The following is a 16,291-nucleotide window of genomic DNA, read 5'->3' on the forward strand; positions in this document are numbered from 1 at the left end:
TGCTCGCCGTTCACAATGCAGTTGTTTTTTCAAAGCTCAAATTGGAGGTCAAAAGCCAGAAACTGATTTCGATGGCAGCCGTACTGTCTTCACTCGAGAGAGGAAGCACAACGGCGGGGGATTCAGAGGTTTGCCCAAGACAAACTTCTGCACAGACGTACTGTACATACAGTAACGTCCTCACAATGGTCCACACTGGTCAGTACCCCACTCAGAGTAGTCGCCGACAGCCGGAAACACACTGGCGAATTCGCCCAATTGAAGCGAATTGCCCTGAGCGCAAGTGCCAGACTTTCGCACGTTGTTCTTCGCCAGTTTCTTCCAGATGCCAGCCCCATTTCTGGCTGATACGCCGGCGGTCATTGTTGCTTTCTTGCAGTACAGCCTTCTTGTGAGGACCTGGGCCGACAGGTCTGCCAAGACTTTCGTAGGGCCTCTACGGGACGGCACCGCAGCAGCGCTCCCGTACACGGCTTCAAGCCAGAAAGAACAAACGTTCACGTCCATCGACATCCACATCTTCACCAGGCTTGGCCAGATGAGCTTCTCAAGCACCAATCACCCCGACAGGAAGGCTCATGGTGGTACAGTATCTTGCGGTTTTCTAGAACTGCTGCTTTCCTACTGCTTTTCTGCTGTTCCCTGCCACCCCAGTCGAGGTAAAGTCCTTGCCTGAAGCTAGATCCAGCTCCCAGTCGAGTGCAGATCCATCCGGAGGTGGCCCTCTGCCATATCATCGGCCCTGGCTCGACGTCTTCCGGGCACAAACATCTCCCCTTCCCTGCCCGACCAGGCGCCAAGGTCGGCCGAGCCGCTTTGACGCCGGTAACGAGGCCCTGCGTCAACGACACTCGAGGTCTGACTCGACTATTGAAATAATGAACGTTGGCAAATTCTGTTGGCTATTGAGTGACCTAGTGTGCGTCGTAACCTTTCTTCTCAGCCTGGCGTCTTCCGGTCATATCTCGGATGCACCCGACCCCGTCTTCGGCCCAGCCCCCGGGCTTTTCCACGGCCAGCCTTGGCCATCTTTCAGCTACCCCTACCACAACCGCCGCCAGACCAACCTTCCAAGTCGCCGCATCTATCTCACAAGCATCGCCTCCATTCAACAACCATTCACGTGTTGATGCTCTGGGGTTCGTCCACGCCATGACGGGGTTCTGGCTCATCATTCTCCTTTGCAGCGCTGTCAATCTTACGCACCTCACCATACCCATCTTGGAGAAAATGCATGTCCGCTCATGTCGTCGACGCGGGCAGCTTGGCTGCACTACATGAAGCGGCCGACACAAGGGCTGCCCTGCAGAGTGAGTTCAACATCCAGGCTGGGCTCAGGAAATAGATGGGAGGGGAAAATATACTGCAATCGAGTCGTGTTGAAGTTCCTGCTCAGCTTGACGTGTTCGACAAACCAGTGTGCTTGTGGCAAAATGGCAGTACCGCCCTGGACAAGGCAGGACACAGGCTAGGACGCGACTTTCAGGTTACTCGACCAGATCAGCGCTCGATTCTTGCGTCTATGATGGAGGGATTGGTGTTGATCCCAATAGCGGGCCTTTCTGACTCGGACCACGACGTCTCCCGTCTTTCCGCCGTACCCCTGTGCCTGCAATTCAACTATAGCGCGACATGAAGGGACTAGCTCAAGGACGAACAAGGTCCACGCAATGGCCTCTGTTACCGTACTGTCGGGTCAAACCAGGGACGCCACAGCCTTTTGCAGGATCTCTTTCGTATTTTGTACCGAAGTCAGAAATGAACCCGCAACCAAGGGTGCCGTCAACAAAAGGTCTGACGGGAGTTTCAGCGGTATTATCGGAAGAGAGATGCGAAGCCAGCTATTTTCCAAAGTTCGCCGAAAGGCGGCACTTTACCCGGGCTGGCCTGCTGCGCATCTCCTTTTGCAATGACAATCAATCATATCACACCGCAAGGGTTGGATGGTCTTGCAAAGCCTCATCGAGTCAGCGCGTTATCGCAATGCAACTGCTCTGAACTAGCAGGTCTTACATGTGTCGGGCATCACGTGGAGTCAATTGACAACAACGCTGTTGTGACAACATGGCGAATGGGCTTGTGTCTGAGTCTGGACGTGTTCACACCTACCCAGAGAGTAGAGCGTCTACACAAGCCAGCGCCAAGTGGATTCACTCCGTGTCCATGGCCGGATCCTGGTCCCGCGAGATAAGGTACCCGCGAGTGGTTCGAGAGCACGCTTTTGTCGGAAAGTCTCCACTTGGTCTGCGGTGCCGGCTCATAAGGAACCAGCAGGTGCGAAGCTAACTCAGCCACCCATCCCAGGGATATCAATTGTTGGTTTGAGCTATCGTATGACTTGTGGACCGCGACTGCGTTTGGAACCAACGTCCTTACTTCAGGAAATGAAGCCGCCCTTGACCCTATGCCCTTACAGTGTCTCGGTTCGCCGTCTTGCTCGTTATTGACACCTCGACGAACACTGCAACGCGTCCCCTACGGAGTCAGTTCTGGTAGTGATTCCTCTCGAAGACAAGTTGTAGTACTGATTTTGCAACAAGCACGATTCAAGTAATTCAACATCCCCGTGGGATGCTCCTTGGCAACAGCTACTGCTGCTAACCCACGAGCGCAGACCTTGAATAGCACTTGGCGTTGGTTCATCATCATCGACCCTCGCAAATGCCCCAAGACGCGAGCTACAGCTTCTGCCAGGACGAGGTCTGCACAAAGTGCCTTTGCACGAGCAATATACACATGCCAGCCTTGGCTTTCATTCGATTTCACCCAGAGAGCTCCAAGTTTGATCAAGCTTGTCCACAGGCGATCGGCACACGCTATGAGGCGGGTTCGAGCGATGGCAAAGAGGCTTGGAGTGAGAAAGTAAGGATATGAAGGCCGTGCCACACGCCGGACGCACAGCCTAAACGGGCGGGGCAAGTACATGGTTTGAAGGCCTCCCACCTTCTGTCGCCCCACATCGTATTGGACGGAAACATTCCTCCTACCACGAACTCCTGGCGCTCGCAATGCCATGTTGAACGAGGATGATCCATAGAACAGCGGAAAGGGTGAGACCACAATCCAGCAAACTTCTGAGCTGAGTGCCTGAGGGTCCTTGATGAGAACGATGGACTGCTATACCGGACGTATCGCTCAGTTTGAAATGGTAGTAGGTCAGCTGGTCTTACTCCGAAGGTGTGAATAGCGGCTTGAAATTCAGTCCGGCGCTCGATTCCTTTGGTGTATCGGTCGGGCTACAGAGTCTAACGACTTACCGGGTCCCCACAGCGGCGCTCCGGCCAGGATTTCTGATCTAGGTGACGGCCCCGCGGGCCACTCCTTCCGAAAAATGTAAGTATTATGATGGAAGTCGCGTACGTCGAAAAGACCCTCCCTTGTTCACGATAACTATATTTCATCATGCTTGCCAGAAGACAGCTGTCCAACGATAACAGCTCGATGATGAATGATGCAGCCATCTGCACAAGGCAGAGATCATCTCCACTGATGTGCAAGATAGTGTTATCAGAGGATGTGTCTTGAGACTTCCTACCCTTGCCATCTGATACTATGGACACGCTATGTTCACTCTTAAGGAGTCTTTGTACACTGACTCCTGGTGTTTGGTCACACCAGGCCACATGCCTAGCTTTCCAAGCTACTCTTATCCCAAACTTCGGTGTTGATAGAATCACGTCACCCAATTGTCTCAATCGATGGAATGGCACCCGTAGGCACGTGACGCTTGTTCAATGAGCCCTTATCTTGTCACAGCAACACAACCGCCCTGATTGGAAGAGGAACATGTGTGATCTTAGCATCCGGAGAAAGAAAAGAACCAAAGGTCGATGAGGGAAATGCGGACCGATAACTCCCGCTTCACAAATTCGGTCCTGTGGAGCGTCACCGTTGCAAGCTCATTCAGGCCTCGAGATTGCCGGGCTTCGGATATCTGCACGGAGCGATTCATGATCCTTGCAAGCTGCAACATCGGTCACCATTCTCGTCTCGTCGATGCTGGTGTTTTAAGATTACAACCACGCGGCGTAATCTCTCACAATGATATCGTGTGAGACTTGCACGAGGACCAATACTTTGGCTTTAAGGAGCTTGCGGTAAAAGTTCGAGCCGACACGTGCGCAAGTCCCTCGCTTGTTCTGTGTAAGAAACACCACTTCGAGGCAGATATGTCGGCAGGTTGGCCGCTTGCTTTTGCCGACAATCACCTTCGGGTGGCAATCTGTGATCAAAATATGTGTAGTTCTCCGGCAATGACCAGCACTTCTGTGTTATAGCTGTTCAGATGAGTTGCCTCCCATCACAGTGGATGTTGGCCGCAGCATTTGCGGCCTCCGAGTAGTGGGTGGTGCGAGGCAATCGCTTCAAGGTAAAGTGCTCTTGCTACCGATGATGGCGCTGAGCAGCTGGTCAGTCGTGGTGGTCCAGCGCGGCCTCTCACCCTGCTCAAATGCCACCTTCGCCATCGATAGTTGAGATCGGCTCCGACATCGAACGAACGGCGCGGGCCTGCGGCTCGACCCCCATGACTCGCGTGCACCAAGTCTTGGGAGTCCTGGCGCCTAGGTACTACGAAGAGTGATTGGTCAGGATGAGGCGATGCTCGGTTGACAGCTAATCAGAAAGGGCTAATCAGTCGCAGGCTTCGGAAACCGCTAAGGTCGTATTTTCATTCAGGGAGGAAGCACCACCAACCAATTGCCTGACCCTCTTAGACCGTTCGACCTCTGTACTGAAGGCAAAGGAAGTAAAATCGACGCATCCTCAAAACACAAGGGTGTCCCTCTTCAAGTTATCTTACAATCTTTCCATCACGCCCTAGAGAAGACGCAAGCCCCCAAGCATCTCGAAGCTGAGCGTCTTTTGCCCTCTGGCATCGCTGAATAACAATTCGTCCTGATGCGAGGCTCATCTTGTTGCCATGACCACGTGCAACTATTTCTATCATCCAAAGCAAGGCGTCGTTTGGTCAAAAGGCGATACAGTCAGCATTGAATGGTCGATTGCCGCCCCAAGCTCCGAAAGTGCCACGATCGGACTTGTTCTCAGCGACGTCGTAAATGGATTCTCCCACACAATCGTTGGTTTGGTTTCCCCACGTTTGGCAGGCCACAGTATGCTGCTCATCGCTGACATTTTTGCTGGCTACAGATGAGCTCAAGCTCTTTTACGACACCCCTTCTTGGATACCAAACCAAGTTCCTTGCACGGACATTCTTGGAGGGTCGCTGACCACATTCACACCTGGTGCAGAGATGTACTACAACTGGACTTTGCCGGACGATCTCGGCGTCAAAGATTCCGATTACGTTATTTCGTACTTCAACCAGACAACCGATGCGGCCGGCCAGAACTTTTTCAGTAGCTCGGCTTTTGTCATCCAAGGATACGAGTCCAGATCCAGCGCCACAAGCCCTCAATCTACGGCAACGCCAATGCCAACGACAGGCACGACCCCATCCTCACGTTTAAGTACTTCAAGGAGCACGTCTCTCTCAACGGGCGCTAAGATAGGAATTGGTATCGGCGCTAGCTCAGCGTTCTTGCTCTCATTTCTGGGAGCTTGGGTTCTCCTGCGGCACAGACGCCGCCGGCCCGACCTTTGGGGTACCGGAGTCGAGGGGAAAACAGGGTTCGAGAAACCAGAACTGGATGCTGCAGATACTCAACATCGCTTCGAACTGTGCGCCGAAGCATACGGTCGTTCCTCACCATATACTGCGCGCGCTACAGAACCACACTCAGACAAAGAGCCTACAGAGCTTCCAGCCTAGTACCCCACTCGTTTTGAGTTTGGAGCTATGGAGATCTAGTTGATATTCATTGAGGGCGTATATCACTGCCGCGTGGCTTGGAAACCGACCTGGGCATCCGGCGAGCGACTTCAGCACATGGAGTCGGCTCGAGGTGCTTGGAACAAATGTCACGGCTATTCTGATTCAGGAAACGTTTTTCAATCAGTGATTCCTACCCCGAAGCGTTTGTCGGCAAAGGTCATCAGGCGGAAGAAGACAAAAGATCTGATTATTTACGGAATTCAATGGCAAGAGGCTACAGAGCTGGAGGCCAAACGAGAGATCGATGTCACTTTCAGACAGGAGTTTTGGGGCAGATGACACAGTTGTGACTCTGATGACTGAATGGAGCATGGACATGAGACCGAGCAGCTAGGACAGTGGGCATTACTGGATGTAGCAAAACCATGGAAGGTGACGTTGGGTGACCGCGATATATACCATCATTTTTGAAATGATGCAATTCTAATGGCTCAATAAGCCCGTCTGTATTTTCCGGCTTGTATCGCCCCGCAAAAATTTTGACGCCTATCGGTTCTCACCGTTTCACAGCCGAGAGCGGGAACACCAAGTTCAAGCCGCCACCTTCAAGCTAGCTAGGTCCAAGATGTCTTCGAAGCCTATGATGCGTTGTGGACGGACTCTTCAGAATCTTGTTCATCACAAAAGACGGGCCTGTTTGGATGACAACGACATTGGCCTCCTCCATGCGCCTCTTGGTCGGTCTTAGGTTTCGATCAGCGCCAACTCCTCTATTTCAGTACACTGCTCAGTTACGTCCTCTATTGCTGTCTTTGCCAGCTCCATCAACGGAGAAAAGGCTTCATACTTAACGCTCGCATCATGAATGTCGGACGATTGGCCGGCTATCTCCTTATTATGGCCTCGGAGCGATATCGAGTAAGCTGCTGGTGACATGCTACCCCGTAATGGCTCAGTGGGAAACATTTCGAACTCCACTCGGCTGATACGCTCGGCTGGTGCGACGATGGTGTTATGCTGCGTCCTGACGCGTGACTTGAACTGTCGCGGTCTTTGTAAAGTTGATGGAGCTGCGCATCTTTGAAGGCTGCATTACCGCGTCAACGTAAGAAACACTCTCGTGCATGCTGATCGTGACGAGCCTTGTGGCGAGATTGTCGATCTGCCGTTCTTCGCAAGTTCTGGTTCAGTAACTCCATGTTGATCTTAGTCTCTCTCAGGACTGTCAAGCTCGACAATGCCGGTTCTGGGAGTGGGGCATTTGTCCGAGGGAGCCAGGTCCCGACACCAGCTGACCTGTTCCTAGAACGACGAAATGGACTGTTCTGTAAGATATCCAAGTATACTGGTGATAGACCATCGCCACGCACAGCCGATGATAGTAATTGGTCTTCAAGGTCAGTCCCGACCTACTGTACGCTTGTCCATATTCCAGAAGATTGTCTGCAACATACAAATTTGAACCGACGATCTATCGTCTACGAGAAGAAAAACACTTAAAAAATTAACTTTGCGGAACAAGGTCTTTCGCTGACTCTGCCATGCTGTCTAGCATACAGGAAAGGACAGCGTCGCCGGACGCCAGTCTCGAGTGCGGCATGTTTATTACAGCATACGCATCCAGACGATCCTATCAGGACTAGATAAGGGCGCTCCTGGGATATTAGGAAAGATACAAATGCAATGAGGCAGATGAAACAAGGCAGTAGCATATATTCGGCCTCAACATGGCGAGAACACCGCCACCAGTTACCCACCCAGCGCTCTTTGCTGCAAACACCCGAGCTTTTGAGGCTCCGCCAGATCCAGCCTCCGTGGTTTCATTGTCATAACTAGATGAACAAGTTCGAGGCAGCACTTTTACTTTCAAGTATAACATCGCGCTCCTTTGTGGGCTCAGTCATCTAGCATCCGTCTATGCGGTTCTCAGTCCCGAGGAGTACGCGTTCCGGCTTTTCGTGGTAGTCCATAGCTCCACCCATTCAAAGCATGGGATGAGACCGATAGACTTCAGACAGAGCTCTTCAAAACGTCACGCAGATCCTGATGATTGGTCCGTTTGAACAACACAGCTGTCTGTCCATCACTTTGACCTAGCTGAGCTATATGGGTTTCGCAAGAGTGCTCAGAGACTTGCCAAGTATAAAATTAACCTCGTCTCACGAATCGCCAGCTTTCGATCCATCTAATTCACAATTCCTTCGACACAATCCGAGTTTACCGGCCCTAGCGAACACTCCCTTCCACTTGTTTGCTCTACGCTGCAGCCACAAAAGCCGCATGTTTGATGATGTGTCTCCGATGGAAGAATCCACATACCCAAACTTGGGTCAACAAAATCCAGTCTATTGTCGAAGATGTCACCTTCTGGCTGAGAACGTCATGTGAGTCAAGGCCATGGGCTCTTTCATCTCTAAGGATTCTAATCTTTGGTCCAGTCACGGCCTTCAAGAGATTCGCGGTGAACTTGACATTCAACAACGACAGCAATGCCGGAGGACATTCTAATGCCATAGTTTGTCCTCGGCTCGAGTCTGATGGGGAACAGGGTATTCCTGGGGACACGCCCCCCTGGTGGAAGATGGACGGACTGGCGCCTCCGGGACTCATCCCTAGAGGCACGAATAACTACATTCCCGAGGAAAGCATCATTCCGGTACCGTCCAGTCACGCACGAGCATAGCTACTGAGCGTCGTAGAGTAGGCACCTGTATCATTAAGGACGAAGCATCAACCTTGATCGTAGCTCCATTAGTCCGTTTCCCAATAGACATTATCCACCCATCGAACTTAGGACTCTACTTTGACCAGTAAGATACCAAATATCAACGCCATGAACTGTCTCCTGAACTTCCTTTCGACAATGACGTCTGGTGATAATGCTCAGCCGTCCTGAAACCACCATGAACCGGAAGTGCACATGGCTGTGGCGAGCTCCGCTAGTGATACCACTCCCCACGGCGCCGGCTGTAGCCACCTTGCACCATTCCTCGACTCGTTTGCTTTGATATCTTCGATTTCAAGGATAGGGGGCGAGACTGCTTCCGCAGTATGTCTGAAGCAGGGTCACCCAGATGGGACAGTGCTGCGACTTGCCAGGAATCTGAGCGCTCCCAGGGAATTGCTCAAACAACTGCAGGATGTTCTCATTGATCTCACGGCAGTTTCTCTCAGGGGTAATTCACGGCAATAGGGCAATCCAAACGAGACGCTGACCAACACGAACCCTAGATAAGAGACCGGACGACATGGAATCTGAAGTATTGCGTAAGGTCGTCATCCTCACTCAAGTCAGAATTCGCGCACTCGTGAAGAAGATAAGCCTTCCAGAGATCAGAGCTACCATCCAACGTGCTATCCAAGAAAACGGATCAGTCATCCTCAGGCAACGCCGAAGAGCTGGGTTTTAGGACATGGGTCCGTAACCTGCCATCACTTGCGTCTCTCGATGCCGGAAGCCATTCTGCCTAGTTCAAACCGCATGTTCAGTGGGCATCACGCGGTAAATGGATGTATTCTGAACACCTCGAAAGGCTCTTCGGGCTCGAAGACGGGTGATTACCCTCGTGGTTGAAATACGTTTTCAAGCTAGGGCGATACTTTGCTGCAACCAAGGCGATGCTCAAGTTGGCCGTGAAACAACCAAGCATCTTCACAGGGATACACATCGAAACCATCGAAGCTCCAGAGCCGAAGGGTTTCTCGCTAGGCACGCAGAGGGAACTCCTCCTAACATTGCTCAAGAAAACTGCCCAAAGCGACCCAAAAGTGTTGAGAGAGAAACTAGGTCAAATTTGGCTAACGACTGACCCGGAAACAAAATTACGACGAGCTTACAAGATGACACTTGTTGTGCACGCGTAAATGCAGCTGCTCAGCTTTTACGACCACCATCCCCACCTTACACCTAGGCTATTGTTCATGGGTCCTAGCAAGAAGGCTTGCTATCTCTGCAACGAGTTCATGTCCCGCCATCCCCTCAACATTGGAGTCTCGGCAAGCCACCAGAAAATCTACCCAGCCTGGATGTCCCCCCCATGCCATACTTCCGTCAGGAAGCAGCAGAGAGCCCGGCTCTGGGAGCTCAGCCGACATCTGGAACAAGCGGCTGTGCGTGACCTCGAGACGAGACTGGGAACCCGCCGACCAATGACAATGGACTCAACAGCCGGGCCGTCACTTACGACGACGGGAACGATCTCGTCGGGATTCTGGTCCCGCGATTCGAATTTGGGCGAGCTCGAGACAGATGAGGAGTCAGTATCCTTCATCACACAAAGTATGAAGTCTACGGCAGTCCAAGAAGACGGGGCTGAGAGGCAAGGTTATGGCATCCAGAACAGCTAGTGGCCGATCCTGCCTAATTGTCCCCGACAGCCGGATTGTCGGCCAAGATTCAAATGAACTCTTCAATAATCCTTCAACTGGCTTCGAGCATTCAATCCATTTCATCAGCGCCGAATTGTTCTCGCCCCGAACGCGCATGCCAAATGAGCCCAGGCCGGGATCCCGACGACGCGCACGAATGACGGCCGAATTGCATGTTGACCAGTCACTGCCAATCTCGGGATAGGCTAGGTGTGGCTCAAAAGGACTTGCCGGAACTGTCGACCGCAATCGGTCAGATATCAGGCTAAACACAGTCGACGTCGCATTCTAGCATCAGCTCATCCTTATGGAACGGTGCAGCTGCCTTACTACGGCATGTGACAACTTCTGGATGTGACAACTTCTGGATGAGACAATTTTGGATGAAGCCATATTCCCGCCGTGTTGGAAACGTTGAGCCAAACCTACAAGAGATGGAGGGGAATAGTAGCGTGGCGCTTAGGGGCTTGAGCCAAAGGTGGAGAAACCTGGACACGAATGGGTTATCCTTATATTCGGTACGGACCATCAACCAACGATCTCAATATTGCCGTGGAGGCGTCGTTGGTCTCCTTTCAATCAGCACATGAGCACCTCATATTTCGCTCACGGTTCGGCCGGATGCGACGCTGCTCGAAGAATTATAAAATCGAAGTAGACTGTGGTACCTATAATGGCAGCTAGTCATATTTGAAGGATCTCAGACTTGAATACGGGCCAGTATGTGTTTTCAGCCCAGCGGGCGAGGTGCTGCATGGCAAGAAGCACAGTAATGATCCCGAACTCGGTTGACGTCTTGCCGAGCTCGACGTCGCTGTAGAGAATGGACTTGCCATCTTGGATCGCGCTAGCAACGAAAGACCAGCTGTGGCCGCTGATAATGACGCCAGGCAAAAACTGGACTGCCCGCGGGTCGGTAGGGCCTTGCAGGAAACTCCTCCATTGTGACGCGTGCCATGATCCCATCTGCACCATCGCCTTCTCGAGGTCGGCGCCGGGACGCTTGGTCTCGAACGATACGACGATGGGGCTCTTGCACAAAATTCCGTGGTCCGTATGATTGATGGTCACATCTGGTCGATTTTCCCGAACCTCATCAATCCGACTGGCCTCAGCACTTCCCACAGGAGGGCGGATGACCATGCAAAAGTCAACCATGTTCGACGCTGATTGCTTCGCCCTGTATGTTCTAACCACCTGGGCGCCAGTGCAGTATGTGTAGTCAACAAGACCGCGCTGGCGGTTCGGTCGAAGTGCCCATTCCATCATTGGCAGATGGAGCTCCGTGTTCCAGCTAGGTTCGCCGTGAAGGTTGATTTCGCAGTCTTCGGCCTGGTCTAGCAGCCATGCAACGAGATCTCGGGGTGGGCACCGGAAGCCGGCTGGTGTAGGAATGCCCTCGGGGAGATAAGCGTGATCTGGTATATCGAAGTCGGCAAACTGGCATTTGAGCAGCGAATTGTCAGTCTGTGGTCAATCGGTAGAAGACAAGCGTCCATAGCAGAAGGGAATGGAGCAGGCGGTGACAATCTCGTCATGGATCACAAAGTATGTACCTCGGTGCGCATATCATGCGGCAGTAGCTGAAACCCCCAACGGATTCCCTGCAGCTCGTTGACGAGTGTGGCGAGCGAGGAGGGCAGTTCAGCGCGGCTCTTCGCAAACTTGCGATGGACAAAGCCGTCGGCCTGAAGAGCCAGTCTTCTCAGTTGTTTCGTAGGTGAGGACGTCCGTGATGAAACGCTGGACGCCGATGAGAGGCTAGGCGTGGATGTGCGAGCAATGCGTTGGTCGTTGAGCTGGGACGCTCGCGGCGTGGAATGGATGTCGTGCATATTAGGAAGAAGGCTTGCGCTTGGCTCTTCGTCGCCGTCATTGTCCTGCCGACTGTTGTCATGCTTTCGTTTGACTCCTGTGAGAGGCCTGGATTCCATCAGAGAAGAAACGAAACAGGGAGAGTGCGACGATGGCGGTGACAATGGAGCCCTCCACTCAGTGTTGGGATGGATGCGGGGTCGTTTTCGCGGACAGCTTGGCTGCGCCTGTTCGCCGTGTTTGCCGTGCTCGTCGAGCGTTTGGACAGCGGCCCGCCAGGCATCAATTGCAGCGCAAAGGCTCGCTGATCTCGTCATTGAAGCCTCGCTTCAACGTAGACAGTGACGATAGGGGCGAATGGTGAAGGTTATGATGGACGACCGAAAACCATCGGCGGATGGTCTTGGGGCGATGGATTTCGTGTCGTTGGCCGGGAGACAACCAGTCAGAGGCGCCTTGGAAATCCGACTTGTGGACCCTGCGCAAGCGCCGTGTCGGTCCTTTTCTCGGCTGCCAATAGGCTCACGAGTAACTATGTATGGAAGGGTTTCACAGATGGGTTTAAACAGCGAATGCTTCTGTGGAAGGGCCAAGAATAGAGGACGCGCTCACCATACGCAGGGGAACCCATCGTGAATTGGGTATAGCAAGTTTCCTGCCTTCTCGGCCGTGCGCTTGTAGCGTCCGATCAGTGGCCGTAGGTAGTTCCCGACGCTCAATTGGGCGGCTATGAAGGGACTTCGCCTGGGAGAAACCGATGTACCTAGTGGATAGGTTGGGCGAAGTGAACTTTGGCGTAGGTGATCACTTCCGCTCGTCCGCCCTTGTTAGGCCTTGCCTGTCTGGACGGGGAAAGGTTGGAGGCCTTGCTCCGTTGCAGGCAAGGCTATGCTAGCACTGTGAGTAACATACCAACCTAACTGGCGCAGTCATCCTGCAAAGCGCTTGCCAGGCTTCATCTCCTTAGACCATGGGCTTGTCAACCCAGAGTAGTGCCGCGACTCCCGGACGACAACGCCGATCTGGTTAACAGTGTGAGCACGAAACGGCCACGTGCTGCCTCGAGACCAGCGACGCAAAGACATCAGGCAGCCTGCGACTCTCTGCACGTGCTTCGGAGCCCAGGCCGGCAGCATACCGCCTATCCTCTACCAGTCGCGATCTCGAGAGGAAATGAGAGTCGAAGTCTCGGACACCATTCGCCTCCATGACAGGGTCTACAGGGCAGCAAACTTGTGTGACACATGGCCGAGGTTGGCGATATAGAGCCTGCTACAAGTGGTGTTGGGGACAGCGTGAATGCACTCGCCACTTGCACTGTGATGACTAATTAGCAGCTGGCCGAAGGGGCTTTGACGGTGTACGGACCCAAATGTTGATGCTGTCCAGGGTCAGTGGTAGACACTGACAAGAAGAGCCTTAGAATACGCTGCTATCCGCACTATTCAAATTTCAATGTCGTTTGCAAGCAGGCCACTGCAGCCATGATCAGATGCTTGAAGAAGCTCAGCACGGCAGCAGTACGTGCACAAGAGGCATTGGCATGCTTCGCAATGCGCGTACGCGTATCCGAGGGGGTTGTTTATTGGAACAAACATCACAGATGGCGCGCGCGGTTGTGATGTTACCGCATTCTGAACTTGCCGACAGTGAACAATCACAGCCCCGGACCCGAAAACCACAATGTTTGGTCAGCAAACCGATCGCAAATTACTCCCTCACCGGCCTGAGAAACGACGTGATTACGCATTGCGTCGCTTGCAGCAACACCAATACAAAGCTCTCTACGGTGCGTTCAGTATGCCAGAGGGGAAACGGCAACAAACAATTGGGCTTTGTGTCTCGAATTGTGACTGTAGATACCGCATGTGGAGCGGCCCAGCCGCCTCCAACGGAAAATTGCATCTGCACCATCGTGATCACGGACGCAAACCTTAGCGTACCGTATACAGTAGTTAGACAAGCAAGCACAACGGCGCGGACGAGTGTGCCCGACTGACTAGTCAATTGGAGTACTTTCGGAAAAATCTAACCATCACTGTGATCAGTAAAAGCCAACATAGGATGACATGATGCGTCTGGCATGTTCACTAGCTTGCTTGGTTTGGGAGACCATCGTGACTGATGGTACGTGGATGGACGTCAAGCCTCAAGGCGTTGGCTGTGATCTGACCGAAGGAATACGGAGAGCAGACGGCTCGCCGGCCTTGGTGGGTCCAATCAAGCTCGGTTTTGGGTGTTTTACTGTGATGGGCAGGAAGTTCCTAGCGCAGTCGCAAGGTGGAGTGGTGCGTCCTCCCTTGTTCTCCATCTTGTGGCGACCGTTGGTTAGGATCGGGGGGTCGACTTGGCAATAGGTTAGATGTTGGGGTAGCAATCGTCTTGGTTATAACCGGCCGATGTCGAATTGACAGAATATAACAGATTGAACATGTAGCTTCCCGATTGCTTGCAACGAAAATGGATAGCGAGCGGTCAAGCCAAAAGAGAAATAAAGAAGGCGGAAAAAGCATAAAAGCCCGTAGTTGCGCGCCACGAAAGCAATATGGAACTCATCAGAAGACATTCAGACAAAACCATTTCTCTGCCTCCTCCATCTGATGTCGACACCGATCCACTCATTCCACGGTCGGAACCCACCACCGTTCCGCCCGCGAGTCTTTCTTAGACCCGGAGTTCCGTCTCTTCCATCGATCAACCCCACATACCCGGGGCCGCAGGTAGGCCAATCTCTCCATCAATCCCATACTGTCATGAACTAGCCTAATGGTCGCGAATAGCGATGCACCATGTGTCTTGACCCCAATTGCGAGGCTCGAACTGGGCTGCTTTCCATGTGGAACGCGCAGCAGTACCTGTCGAATGCACAAAAAGAGCTGGTTTCCATACATCATGAGCGTTGCCGTGTAAATGAAGAACACTGGGACATTTTCCGTCTGCCCATTGTGCTTCCCGCTCACGATGTCAGCGGAGAGTGTCGAAGCAGATATTATCGTGCTCTGGGTCTGGCGACTCGGATGCACCATCTCGAACAGCGCGAGCGTGTGTTGCGAGAGGGCTGCCGGAAGGCCCATCAAGCTTTGCTGACTCAGTTGGCCAGGTTCGGGGGAATCAATGAAATCTCAGCCATCGCAACCGAATCGCAGATGGGACCACAAGGGCAGCCCCGAAAGCGCCGCAGAACAAACGAAGCGTAAACTTTCTAGCCTTTGTTTGCACCTGCTGGTCGCGTAGGTGAAGGGCAGTCGTACGGGTGCCGAGACGTGCTTTGTACGGATTCGACGTACGGAAGCTGAGGAAGGGACTTGCGCAACAAACACATGGGCGAGTGTTGAAAGTTCTGAGATACTGTGTACCACGTCCCCAGTACGTTTTGCCTAGATGGAAAATTGAACAGAACTTTGTGTCATGTACGGAGTACTCTGCCCAAAGCTGGATGCCCCCTCTCCCCATTCTTTGGCTCCTTTCATGTCATCCCTTGCTCTCGACGTTAGCTTTGTTAGACACTGGTGTTGGTCGCATGCCCACCTGATATGGTGTTCGTATCTGGCGGGCCACACTTGTATTCGTCAAAGTCACTCGGTTGGAAGGAAAATTGGCCGTTGTCTGTCATGGCTCTTGTCAGAATAGCGGTGGCATCCATAAATGACTGGACCGAAATCCAAGTGCTGAGTCCCTCACACCTTCATTTTGGCTTCTGGCGCAAACCCTTGTCTAACCCCTGCGCAAAGACGGGGGTTGAGAGGCTGCGCATAACGAATCTAAGTACCTTGTCATCGAAGAAAGTTAATTCTTTCTGAGTCACAAGTACAAGAGCGCATAACGGATCATGCCACAATAACGACGATTATTCTCATAGTTAAGTCGCTTTCCCTTTAGGGGAGCGTACTGGATGTTTCCGGTGCTCCACATAGTGCCATCTCTTAGAAAGCGATGTGCATCCACATCCACCTCAATACCTCTCTGCCAATGCGCACTATAACTCATCGTGGTAGCTCCACAATTTAGTCTAGATCAGGCAGCGACCGCCATATTTGGAGTTTTTGAAGCACATTGCATTTCTTGACCTCAGAAACGCTGGTCATAAATGCAGAAAACGAAGCAACAAATGGTCATGATTGTACACTAGTTGGGTAAGGCCCGGCCACGCTGGATTTGATGCCTTCACGGCCATTCTGGATGTTTTCGAGAATCGAAGGTAGGCTTTTCTCTCTGAGGAGAGCGTGACCCGGCTTAGTCAGGTCAGAATAGCGATTGTTCCACGGCTGGCGATGACGAATGAGGACCAGGCTTTTTACGCGGGAGGTTCACCCTCCACTGAGCCCGGGATC

General features: G+C 52.6%; 5 protein-coding genes across 5 annotated transcripts; 4 read left to right on the forward strand and 1 right to left on the reverse strand.

Annotated features, from left to right (window-relative positions):
- Nucleotides 1-704: 704 nt before the first annotated feature.
- On the forward strand, nt 705-1,130 carry CCOS01_16927 (uncharacterized protein; the record flags this gene model as incomplete). The annotated part of the gene is made up of 1 exon (XM_060465061.1): nt 705-1,130. A coding segment is annotated over one exon (426 nt), but the record flags the coding sequence as incomplete, so codon positions are not given.
- A 3,320-nt stretch (nt 1,131-4,450) lies between these two features.
- CCOS01_16928 (uncharacterized protein) lies at nt 4,451-5,774 on the forward strand (the record flags this gene model as incomplete). Its single annotated transcript, XM_060465062.1, has 3 exons — nt 4,451-4,566; nt 4,716-4,747; nt 5,152-5,774. 3 exons carry the CDS (start codon nt 4,451-4,453, stop codon nt 5,772-5,774), a joined length of 771 nt encoding a protein of 256 aa, XP_060304329.1.
- A 3,867-nt stretch (nt 5,775-9,641) lies between these two features.
- CCOS01_16929 (uncharacterized protein) lies at nt 9,642-10,124 on the forward strand (the record flags this gene model as incomplete). Its single annotated transcript, XM_060465063.1, has 1 exon — nt 9,642-10,124. The coding sequence occupies one exon, from the start codon at nt 9,642-9,644 to the stop codon at nt 10,122-10,124; it is 483 nt and encodes a 160-aa protein (XP_060304330.1).
- A 705-nt stretch (nt 10,125-10,829) lies between these two features.
- On the reverse strand, nt 10,830-12,277 carry CCOS01_16930 (uncharacterized protein; the record flags this gene model as incomplete). The annotated part of the gene is made up of 2 exons (XM_060465064.1): nt 10,830-11,585; nt 11,702-12,277. 2 exons carry the CDS (start codon nt 12,275-12,277, stop codon nt 10,830-10,832), a joined length of 1,332 nt encoding a protein of 443 aa, XP_060304331.1.
- Nucleotides 12,278-14,560: 2,283 nt separating this feature from the next.
- CCOS01_16931 (uncharacterized protein) lies at nt 14,561-15,157 on the forward strand (the record flags this gene model as incomplete). Its single annotated transcript, XM_060465065.1, has 2 exons — nt 14,561-14,680; nt 14,741-15,157. The coding sequence occupies 2 exons, from the start codon at nt 14,561-14,563 to the stop codon at nt 15,155-15,157; spliced, it is 537 nt and encodes a 178-aa protein (XP_060304332.1).
- Between the last annotated feature and the right edge of the window lie 1,134 nt (nt 15,158-16,291).

The sequence above is a fragment of the Colletotrichum costaricense genome (genome assembly GCF_030867565.1).
Source record: "Colletotrichum costaricense strain IMI 309622 chromosome Unknown Scaffold_36.1, whole genome shotgun sequence".
NCBI lineage: Eukaryota > Fungi > Ascomycota > Sordariomycetes > Glomerellales > Glomerellaceae > Colletotrichum > Colletotrichum costaricense.